Consider the following 12,423-nt stretch of genomic DNA (forward strand, 5'->3'; position numbering starts at 1 on the left):
GGAACCGAGCGACCGCTACGGTCGCAGGTTTGAATCCTGCCTCGGGCATGGACCTGTGTGATGTCCTTAGGTTAGTTAGGTTTAATTAGTTCTAAGTTCTAGGCGACTGATGACCTCAGAAGTTAAGTCGCGTAGTGCTCAGAGCCAGTAATGTAAGTGTACTTACGTTATGAACTTCTACAGCAATGACATACTTGTCAGTTAATACGACAGGATCTGAAATATGTACTATAACATAGTACAAAGTTTGGCGTGTACGTTATTACTGTCAAAGTTTTAGGTACTGACAATTCTTGATAATGTTTGACGTAACTGTCACAAAGAGTAAACATGGAACTGAAAGGTCATGGCGTTTACATTATTCCGAAAACCTAATACATCCGACTGCAAGATTCACAGCAATTCTTGCCATCCACGATTCCATAAAGAGGCATATTTGTTGTGACTTGGTCAGACACCCAATCCACTATGAGATAGCCGAAAGGCACGCGTTTAAGCTCACGCAGGCTGGCGTGAGGTCTGGAACAGTTAAAGGAGTTGAGTCTAGTAAAAAAAGTACGTAGCTTCTGGAATACTTAACTTTAATCCGTAATTGGTAAACATCGGTCTGACGGTACATGCATCACAAGATAAACAGCAAATGATAATGGCGCCTTGCTATGTCGTAGCAAATGATGTAGCTGAAGGCTATGCTAACTATCGTCTCGGCAAATGAGAGCGCAATTTTTCAGTGAACCATCGCTAGCAAAGTCGGCTGTACCAGTGGGGCGAGTGCTAGGAAGTCTCTCTAGACCTGCCGTGTGGCGGCGCTCGGTCTGCAATCACTGACAGTGGCGACACGCGGGTCCGACGTAAACTAACGGACCGCGGCCGATTTAAAGGCTACCACCTAGCAAGTGTGGTGTCTGGCGGTGACACCACAATATTTCCGCTCAGCAATTGACAGGTTAATCAAATACCTTTAAACGAGGCGAGTACTAAACTGGAGGAGGTAGCATTTCACAATGGCAATGGCCCAAAACTAGTTATGACATTATACACACAAAAAACACGAAGAACAGAGTAAGAGTAAATATCAGATTACATTAGAAAAGAGCAAGGAAACAGAAAAAGATTATAGCCTTACCATACTGGGGTCACATTTATGTTAAAATAAGTCATTTGTTTCGAAACATTAGACTGCAATGTAAAATCACGCCTTATACACAATATCGATATGATTCAGATATATAACAGGTATCATACAGTGATTGTGATAAATTTTGTGTTGGCAAACGGAGAAATTTCCAAGCCAGATTTAGAGGAATACTAACGTTAGTGGACCCAAACCCTTAGCACTCAGCGATAATACAAGCATTCTGGTAATGACATTCTCCGCTAAGCAGAAAAAGACAGGTTACTAAATATTCTAGAAGAAACTGAAATATACACACTTATGGCAAAACAATCAGATTATACACTTTATGAATAAACAGACTTACAGAATAGGATGCATATACAAAATTTCTACAGTGTTTTAAGCGAAAATTTTGGTTTGGAGTTTGTGTCCTGCACGTAAAAATTGTTTAATTTGACGTGATACGTTGGATTATTTTGCATTCTCATACCTTTCTTATATTCTATCTTCACAAGTCAATCGTATTAACATTGTAATTTACATGATTATAAGAATACATGTCACAGACATTCATGATCTTAGAAACAACAAGACAGGAAATAGAGACTCCTTGACCAGTCAGTTCCATGTTTACTCTATGTGACAGTTATGTCAAACACTATCAAAAATTGTGGCTATCCAAAACTTTAACGGCAATAACGTACATGACAAACTGTATATTACATTATAGGACACATTTCAGATGCTGTCGTATTAACTGACAAGCACGTCAGTGCTATAGAAGTACATAATGTAAGTAAGTACACTTATCATTTTGTAGAAATCGATGCACACACAGCTGTTTGTCTCTCTGTATCAGAAGCCACTGCTGATGGGCTATAAATCCGAAAACCTATTTTGGCAAATAAAACTTCTTGTGCTGTGGTCTATAGAAGATTTGTTTTCATAAATATATGAAAGCTGCGGACCACCAAGCATTCAAGATTTTTAAGTGTAAAGTTCATAAAACCTAACTATCTGGTACAATGCTATGTGTAAACCAATTCAAATATGCTTTCTCTATGTCTAAGTTATAGACATTTATTTCATATTTCAACTCACCAGATCTTATCTGACTGTACAGTACTTAAAAGGGCCAAGTATAACGTATATGCTATACTGTTAGTCTTTTATCGTTGCGCATTATTTTCACTAGTAAAGCACTGTATAGTATTAACACTGACTTCCATAATGATAGTATCTGTTGAGCAGCCTTAATAGTGAGATCTAATAATCTCATTTGGCTTGCTGACGTAAAACTGTATTTTAATTCATGAATTTCGTTTTGTATACTGCAAAGATACTACCTAGCGCTGAGTAACGACAGCATTAAATCTCATACTTTTCTAGAATGAACACCAAATGAAATTGGGAAAATGTTGTTCGTCGGAAAATGTACACAGGGTGTTTCAAAGTCTTTGCTTCAACGTCTATGGGTGATAGATCACGTCATGGGGACACGTGACAGACAGTGTTCGTTAATGCTTCCACAAGACGCTAAGTGGTGTTTTGTTTTGGTTGTGCCCCTGAAGGGTGGCGGGGTATACGCGCTCTGCGGTGTGCGTGCGCCTTTTGTGTTGCTGGTCATCCAGCTATCTGTGCCGCATGTGTGGGGCAAGGCCGTGGGTTCTAGGCGCTTCAGTCTGCAACCGCGTGACCGCTACGGTCGCAGGTTCGAATCCTGCCTCGGGCATGGATTTGTGTGATGTCCTTAGGTTAGTTAGGTTTAAGTAGTTCTAAGTTCTAGCGGACTGATGACCACCGATGTTAAGTCCCATAGTGTTCAGAGCCATTTGAACCATTTTTTTTTTTTTTTTTTTTTTTTTGTGGGGCAAGACCCACCAAGTTCCTGCTTTGCTTCTAAAATATCTTTTCTTGTGATACTTATTTCGAACTTTTTCCTATTGAAAATCGCTCTATGAGCTTATGGAATAGGTAGCATGCAGCATTACTGGTTAATAGACCCTGCGAGTTCGGTGAAATCTCGTCGTCGCATGGCTGTCAGCAAATATTTTGTCTCAAACAAAAGTTGTTCATCATCACGTGATCTATCACATCTACATGTTTGAAGCAAAGACTAGGAAACTCTTACGATACGGATTCGCATTTTGGGAATCCAGAGTGATGCCAGCTGTTTGTGACAGATGAAAATTTGTGCCAGACTGGGACTGGAACCCAGTTTTCTCCCTTATCGCGAGCGTTCGCCTCAATGATTTCGACTATCCGAGCGCGTTTCCAGGATTGACCCGAAATTCCACATGTCACGCACGTTTCGTGATTCCCGCACAGGGAGAGACAACTATTTCATAGTCATTTTAGCCCGACAACGCAAGGATACATCATTGACGTTTAGAATGTCTGTGTTTATACAGCGTCATTATCTTCACATTATACGAGTAATGTTGTTGGGACATAGGTGTATGTCTGAAAGAACAGTCACAGTTCTTACGATTAGAGCAGTATAAACACATATACTGTAGCCATCAATGATGTACTAAAATCGCGATAAAATATTTGTCTCGCCACGTGCGGGAATCATGAAATGTGAGAGGGTAAGGTTTGTAGACTCGGTGACATATGGAAGTTTGGGGTGGTCCTGGAAGCGTGCTCGGATAGCCGAAGCCTCGCGATAAGCGGGAAGTCCGAGTTCGAGTTCCGATCTGGCACAAATCTTCGTAGTCACAAAAGTTGACGTCAATCCAGATTCGCAAAACGCGAATCTATTTCGTAATACATTGAGATGACACATGTCATGGGATAGGTCCTACTAATATGTCGGACCTCCTTGTTCCCGGCGTAGTGTAGCAGTTCGATGTGGCATGGACTCAACAAGTCGTCGGAAATTCCTTGCAGAAATATTGAGCCACCCTGCCCCTACATCCGTCCATAATTGCTGCTGCAGACTTTTGGCACGAACTGACCCCTCGATTACATACCATGTATGTTCGATGCGATTCACGTCGGGGGATGTCTGTAGCCAAATCATTCGCTCGAATTATCCAGAATGTTCTTCAAACGACTCACGAGCTATTGTAGCCCGGTGACATGGCTCGTTTTCACCAATAAACTTCCCAACGTTGTTTCGAATCATGAAGTCCACGAATGGCTGCAAGTGTTCTCCAAGTGGCTGAATGTAACTATTTCCAGTCAATGATAGGTTCAGTTGGACCACACGAGTCCATTCCATGTAAACACATTATGGATGCGCCATTTGCTTGACAACTTGGTTCCATGGCTTCGTGGGGTCCGCGCCACATTCGAGCCATACCAACTGAAATCGAGACTCATCTGACCAGTCGACGTGTTTCCAGTCGTCCAGGCAGTCGTCTATGGTCTAACCTATACGGTCACCAGCCCGGGAGAGGCGCTGCATTCGACGTCCTGCTGTTAGTAAAGGCACTCGCGTCGGTCGTCTGCTGCCAGAGCCCATAAATGCCAAATTTCGCCGCACTGACCTAAAAGACACGTTCGTTGTACGTCCCACGTCAATTTGTGCAGTTATTTCACACAGTGTTGCTTGTCTGTTAGCACTGACAACTCGACGCAAACGCCGCTGCTGTCGGTCGTTAAATGAAGGCCGTCGGCCACTGTGTTGTCTGTGGTGAGAGGTGATGCATGAAATGTGGTATTCTCGGTACACTCTTGGCATTGTGGATCGCGGAATTTTGAATTTCCTAACGATTTCCGAAAAGGACTGTCTCATGCGCCTAGCACTAGCTATCATCCGCGTTCAAAGTCTGTTAATTCCCGTCTTGCGGGCATAGTCACCCTTTCTCACGAACCTCCCGAGTACAAATGACAGCTTCGACGATGCACTGCCCTTATATACCAAGTGTACGCGGTACTAGTCCCGTCTATACAGGGTGTTACAAAAAGGTACGGCCAAACTTTCAGGAAACATTCCTCACACACAAATAAAGAAAAGATGTTATGTGGACATGTGTCCGGAAACGCTTAATTTCCATGTCAGAGCTCATTTTAGTTTCGTCAGTTCAAAATCAAATGGCTCTGAGCACTATGGGACTTAACTTTTAAGGTCATCACTCCCCTAGAACTTAGAACTACTTAAACCTAACTAACCTAAGGACATCACACACATCCATGCCCGAGGCAGGATTCGAACCTGCGACCGTAGCGGTAGCTCGGTTCCAGACTGTAGCGCCTAGAACCGCTCGGCCACCCCGGCCGGCCAGTTTAGTCAGTATGTACTGTACTTCCATGATTCACCGCCATGATTTCGTACGGGATACTCTACCTGTGCTGCTAGAACATGTGCCTCTACAAGTACGACACAACATGTGGTTGATGCACGATGGAGCTCCTGCACATTTCAGTCGAAGTGTTCGTACGCTTCTCAACAACAGATTCGTTGACCGATGGATTGGTAGAGGCGGATCAATTCCATGGCCTCCACGCTCTCCTGACCTCAACCCTCTTGACTTTCATTTATGGAGGCATTTGAAAGCTCTTGTCTACGCAACCCCGGTACCAAATGTAGAGACTCTTCGTGCTCGTATTGTGGACGGCTGTGATACAATACGCCATTCTCCAGGGCTGCATCAGCGCATCAGGGATTCCGTGCGACGGAGGTTGGATGAGTGTATCCTCGCTAACGGAGGACATTTTGAACATTTCCTGTAACAAAGTGTTTGAAGTCACGTTGGTACGATCTGTTGCTGTGTGTTTCCATTCCATGATTAATGTGATTTGAAGAGAAGTAATAAAATGAGCTGTAACATGGAAAGTAAGCGTTTCCGGACACATGTCCACATAACATATTTTCTTTCTTTGTGTGTGAGGAACGTTTCCTGAAGGTTTGGCCGTACCTTTTTGTAACACCCTGTATATGCGCACATCGCTAACCCGTGACTTTTGTCACAGCAATGTATTTATCACAGGCTGCAATCGTCAGGTCTGTTCCTTCACACACGCATGCGTTCATTTCGCACGTGTCCGTTTACGCTATAAATTATGATCCACCGTACAATGTATACGGCAGTAACAAATTTTTTACTGTAATGTGTATACAGAAATAAAACGATAAACTTGCACCGGTCAGAAAACGGTGTAAGTATGTTTCATGTGACGCCATTTCTTGCATATTTGTCTGAAAGAACAGATACGGTTGACGAAGCACAGGTGTACGAAATATTTTCGACATTAATTTGCTGTCTGCGAATTCTTTGACATCAGCTGTATTGTTTACAGATCTACTACACAATACTGATGTATGAAAATCTGTGCCAGAATAGCACTCGATCACGGACTGCCCGCTTATCGAAAGCAGCCGTCATAACCGCTTCGGCTATGCGTGCCTCCCAGACCGACCGATAGCCGCATGTCACACCGCCTACATCCTTCTATCGTAATCCACTAAATTCATCACCTGATTTTAGCAACACGACTAGTATTCACGCAACAGGGAGCACGACACAACGAGGAATGGAGACGAAGGTTCTTATTGTCGTATGGCCACCTAGGCTTCTCATGTGTACAAGACGGGTAGAATGCTGACGTCAAACAATTTCAAATGACATGTCGCTACTGTGGAAAAATATTCTCGAATCTGAACAGCAGAGAAATTCGGATGCCTTCTGCAGCATTACGTTCTGGCCTGACACAGCTGCAACTTTGCGCCTGTTACCGAGAAAGTGTTACCACACAACGTACCACTCTGTCAACGACCTGAGTAGTCTCGCCTTTGCTCCTTTAGTGGCGTTCTGCGCTACTGAGAAGGGAAACTCTCCATCGCATCCCCCTCTGATTTGGTGGCAAGATGGCCCAGTGGATAACCCGTCAAAAACTGAACACAGATCACGCATGAAAATAGGAAGGTGTACTGAACAGTGAAAAAACAAGAAAATAGAAGGAGTTAATAGTCCAAGCTCAAGACGTATAAGATCGAACACATTTGAGTAGCTAAGGCGTCGTGGTTGTGTGGTCACGATGTTGTACTGCGAAGGATAAGATCCATCCAGAATGAGATTTTCATTCTGCAGCGGAGTGTGCGCTGATATGAAACTTCCTGGCAGATTAAAACCGTATGACGGACCGAGACTCGAACTCGGCACCTTTGCCTTTCGTAGGCAACTGCTCTACCAACTGAGCTACCCGCCCCGTCCTCGTAGCTTTATTTCTGCCAGTACCTTGTCTCCTACTTTTCCAAACTTCACAGAAGCGAGAGCAGGAGTGCTTCTGTGAAGTTTATTGTATTCGAACTCATAATGTGTTCTAGGATTAGGAAGCTTATGTTCACGAATCAGCATTGTTTTAGAAAGCATCGGTCCTGTGAAACTCAGCTCGCCCTTTTCTCAGACTATATACTGCGGGCTATGGATGAAAGGCAACAGACAAACTCCATATTTCTAGAATTCCGGAAAGCATTTGACACGGTGCCCCACTGCAGGCTGTTAACGAAGGTACGAGCATATGGAATAAGTTCAAAGATATGTCAGTGGCTCGGCGAGTGTTCATCAGAGAAAAGTTCTTCAGAGTCTGGAGTGCCGCAGGGAAGTGTGATAGGACAGCTGTCGTGATTTGGCGGACGGTTGTCAGAAATCTGCAGCTAGCTCTAAATGACGAAAAATGTAAGTTAATGCCGGTGAGTAAGAAAAACAAGCCTTTAATTTTCGGATACAGCTTTAGCAGTGCACTGCATCACACAGTCACGTCGTTTAAATATCTGGGCTTAACGCCGCAAAGCGATATGAGGTGGAACGGGCTCTGCGAGTACTGTGGTAGGGGAAGCGAATGGTCGACTTTGGTTTATTGGGAGAATTTTAGGAAAGTGTGGTTCAACTGTAAACGAGAACGCATGTACGACGCTGGTGCGACCTATTCTTGAATACTGCTTTAGAGTTTGAGATCCGTACCTGGTCGGATTCAATAAGGACATCGAAGCAATTCAGAGGCGGGCTGCTAGATTTGTTATCGGTAGGTTCAAACAACACGTAAGTATCCCGGAGATGCTTCGGGAACTCAAATGGGAATCCCTGGAGGAAAGACGACGTTCTTTTCGAGGAACACTATTAAGAAAATTTAGAGAACTTTTGTTTGAATCATTCTACATGTATCGCGCATGAGGACCACGAAGATACTGTACGAGAAGTCAGGGCTCATACGGAGACATGTAGATCGTCGTTGTCCCTCGCTCTATTTGCGAATGGAACGGGAAGGGAAACGCCTAATAGTGGCACTGGGTACCCTCCGCCACGCACCGCACCGTGGCTTGCGGAGTATCTGTGTAGACGCAGATGTAGAAGCGACAGTTGGAGTCAACGAGTATTTCGCAAAATTTGAGAGAACGTATTTTTCCGATGCGATGAAGAAGCTGCAGGATCACTGGGCCTTGCGTATATTGCCCAATGGAGGCTATGTCGAGAAGTAAGGTGAGTTGTTTACAAACATTTTTCTTGCTTTTTTACCACACATATGAAGCCACCCTCGTATCAACAGCACCTTGAGGCAGCATCAGGACCGCGTCTACAGTGAACACCAGTGAGAGCCACGCTGATATTCTACAAATGATCGAGTTATCATTCATTGGATTGAGCACTAGATTAGCGTTAAACACAGTTTAGTGCAACTGAAGCTTTAGCTAATGCCACGCACTATCGTCATAGTAAAACCGAGAAATGTTATGTTTCTATCAATGAATTACTTTAAATTCTTGCTTATCTATGTTGTCATCAATCTTGCCACAATGTTCGCTAATCCTATTCGGTCCTTTGATGAGTCTATGCAGGTGCTGCGTGCAAGCAAACCACCTCGTAACAGAAACTACGAGGGACATTTCGTTAATAATGCACAGGTTGGTATTGCTGTGAAATGTTTGACGCAGGAAAAATGAAGATTACGTCAGATGCAGTTAGGAGCTTGAGGAAGAAACACTTCATTTTTGTTTTTTTGCTGTTTACTCTAACGTGGCGAGAGGCAGAAATGAATCCTGCAGGAGTCTCGGGCACTGTGAAAGACCGGAGGTCATACATCAAGATCGAAACTTTACGCGGCAAAAATCTGACAGGGCCTTAAGTGAAGTTAATGGTGAGTACATAGCGGACCATAGTGCAGTTTCACGTTGGGCTAATCGTTTTCGTGGTGGTCGTATGAGTACAGAGGATAATCCAAGACCTGGAAGGCCAAGAACGTCAACAGATGAACGAAGCGTGAAACTTGTGGCAGATGCTGTTGACGAAGACCGTAGTGCCATTTGTGAGAAACTGTCTGAAGCCACGGGAATTCCCGGAACATCAGTATTGCGTATTCTGGCAAATGATTTGAAGCGGAGAAAAAATTCTGCGAGATGGGCCCCACACAGTTTGACCGCTGAAAACGCCGGGACATTGCAACCTTGCTCAAACAACGATTCGGCCGTGAAGGCCAAGGATTCTTGTCTCAGACTGTCGCTGTTGATGAAACGAGGATTAGAGACTTCGAACCCGAGTCGGAATCACAGTCCAGTGAGTGGAGAGCTTCAGATTCTCCACGTCCAAAACAATTTCAACGTGCTTAATGAAAGCTCAATGAAACGATGATTTTTGCTCATGATCACCAAGGAATTATCCGAAGGCGAAAATATTTTGTTGGGCCCAACCTACATAGGTAGGAATGATCATCAAAATAAAATAAGAGAAATCAGAACTCGAACAGAAAGGTTTAGGTGTTCGTTTTTCCCGCGCGCTGTTCGGGAGTGGAATGGTAGAGATAGTATGATTGTGGTTCGATGAACCCTCTGCCAAGCACTTAAATGTGAATTGCAGAGTAATCATGTAGATGTAGATGACAGTGCGGCCGCTGTAGTCGAGCGGTTCTGGACGCTTCAGTCAGGAACCACGCGGCTGCTACGGTCGCAGGTTCCAATCCTGCCTCGGGCATGGATGTGTGTGATGTCTTTAGGTTAGTTAGGTTTAAGTAGTTCTGAGTCTAGGGGACTGAAGACCTCCGATGTTAAGTCTCATAGTGCTTAGTGCCATTTGAACCATCATGACAAACAGAGTCCCATGTGCAACGAATATCACAGCAGTGTACTATCGTAACTTGACGTAAAACGTCAGTTGCTCGAGGCTGGGCCATTCGTTCTCCACGACAAAGCTCATCCGCATATCGGCAATGTTGTGGACCGAAACTGCGCGAATACGAATTGGGAGTGTTGCCACATCCTCCTGACAGCCTGGACATGGGTACACCAGACTTCGACTGGTTCCCAAAGTTGAAAAAAGCTGTGCATGGACGTCGTTACCCTTCTCTGGAAGAGCTTTCTATCACATTACCCGAGCCATTCGACATATGAAGAGGTGCCCTGGATGGAATAATAAGAGCTTCCGAGACGTTGGGGCTCAGTCATAGAGAAGGAGGTAGACTACACTGAAAGACTGTAAAGAGACGCCGAAGAAACGTAAATAAACGTGTAAGCGAAAACTGTTAGCGTGCGTAATTTTTGAAATGTCCCTCGTACTTGCTGCCCCAGATTTATGTCTGACACCAAGTTGGTGAACACATTAGGACCGAAACGAAATGATGAATGAAGGAAATGACGCAGTATATATGGAACTCTCTAAAGGTGTGAGAGACGTAGCGGAGGGATGGCGAGATGCGGTAGCGAGTTACCTGGCTCTAGCTTGTCGTTGTCGTTGACGTGGTAGAGGGTGGGCCTGCCCAGTGCGGCGGACAGCATCGAAGCCGCCGCCAGCAGCAGCAGCGCCTGCATCGCGATAGACATGTGGAAGAGCAGCGGCAGCTGGCGGAACTCTGGGTGTACGCTCGCCGGCGACTCGGCGCGAACTGGCGGGTGCGGCGAAAGTCGGCCGCAGCAAAGCACAGCACAGCACAGCCCGCTGCCCACGCGCACCTGTTGCCCCCGCACAACAACAGCACAGCCCAGCCTCCAGCCGCCTGTCCTTGCGTCAGCTGACGGGGCACCTGCGACGGAATCGCACAGGGAGCGACGTCTCGGAAAGACGCCCGCTGCCTAGCTACGTTCTCGCTCTAGCTTCCGTCGCCACGCCTACGCGGTTTCCGTCAAAGTACAGCAGCGTATTGGCTGTTCACTGAATGTACACCAAACGGCCAAAATTCTCAGCACAGCTGGAAAACATTTTATGTGGTAGGGTCCGCGCAGAATAACGTGCCCGGTGGATGCACAGTCGTCAGGGCACGCGTGAGGAGAGCGGTAGTGGTGGGGGTTGCAGGCAGGCGCTTCAAGAAAAATGCCGAGCGCTGGAGGGGAAGTTTGGTAAATGTTTTGTGTAGTCCCTCCGTACCCACACTTCCATAGTGACCATTCAGACAGATCTGCCACCTCTGCTTTGATTAGTAGAATATTGGCTGTTGCTGAATGTATATCAAATGGCCAAAATTGTCAGTTTGTGTAGTAGAGCATGTGGTACCAGCTGGGGCTCCTCCGCCTCTGCTTTGGGACTTGTCTACTCTGCGGCAGAGTACTGTTCCCCTGTTTGGCTAAAGAGCGCTCACACCAAGATGGTGGACACAGTACTGAACCAAACTATGAGGATTATTTCAGGTACAATAAAATCAACCCCCATTCACTGGCTACCTGTACTGAGCCACATACCGCCACCTCACTTACGAAGAGAACATGCGCTTCTCAGAGAATTTAAAAAAAATACAAGACAACCCGCAACTTCCGATTGACACTTTGAGCAATGGCATTGACAGAGATCGACTGCGCTCTAGACATCCATAAGGGCCAAAGACCTGGAGGAAAACGGTTTCTGTCTTGAAGAATGCTGGAAAGTGGAATGGGAAGGATCAGCACCACCACAGGTAAACAACTTACTGAAACCGTCCAACAGACCTCCAGGCTTTGGCTTACCACGTAAAACCTGCACCATGCTCAACAGGCTCAGGACGGGCCACGGTCGAAGTGCGGACTCTCTACACAAATGGGGAAGAGCACCATCCCCAAAGTGCGACTGCGGCGCTGAGAAGCAGACGATCCGGCACATCATTGCAGAGTGCCCTCTGAGAGCCCACTCAGGTCAAACAACGGACTTCCTGGATGCGACTCGAAGTGCAGTTCAATATATTAAAAACCTAAATGTTAATTTGTAATTATATATATGTTGTTCATGACATAACTGTATTTAATTCTTTATGTCTTGTTTTTAGTGCCAAAGTTATAAAGTTATTGTAGCAGCTTATTTCTCTGTAAACGTGATTTGTACTTGCCATACGCTAAATAAAATAAATGTGCAGAATAACGTGCCCTGTCGTCAGGGCATGCGTGAGGAGAGCAGTAGTGGTGGGGG

At 45.3% G+C, this 12,423-nt stretch overlaps 1 protein-coding gene across 1 annotated transcript in view; it reads right to left on the reverse strand.

The window, feature by feature from the left end:
- The window catches only part of LOC124545152, a 194,332-nt gene extending 183,326 nt beyond the window's left edge, over positions 1-11,006 (reverse strand). The window contains exon 1 of the mRNA XM_047123985.1: positions 10,763-11,006. Within this exon, the coding sequence (XP_046979941.1) occupies positions 10,763-10,874 (112 nt within the window). The 5' untranslated portion in view covers positions 10,875-11,006. The remainder of the gene's footprint in view (positions 1-10,762) is intronic.
- Positions 11,007-12,423: the final 1,417 nt, after the last annotated feature.

This window comes from Schistocerca americana, chromosome 8, assembly GCF_021461395.2.
Source record: "Schistocerca americana isolate TAMUIC-IGC-003095 chromosome 8, iqSchAmer2.1, whole genome shotgun sequence".
Lineage (NCBI taxonomy): Eukaryota > Metazoa > Arthropoda > Insecta > Orthoptera > Acrididae > Schistocerca > Schistocerca americana.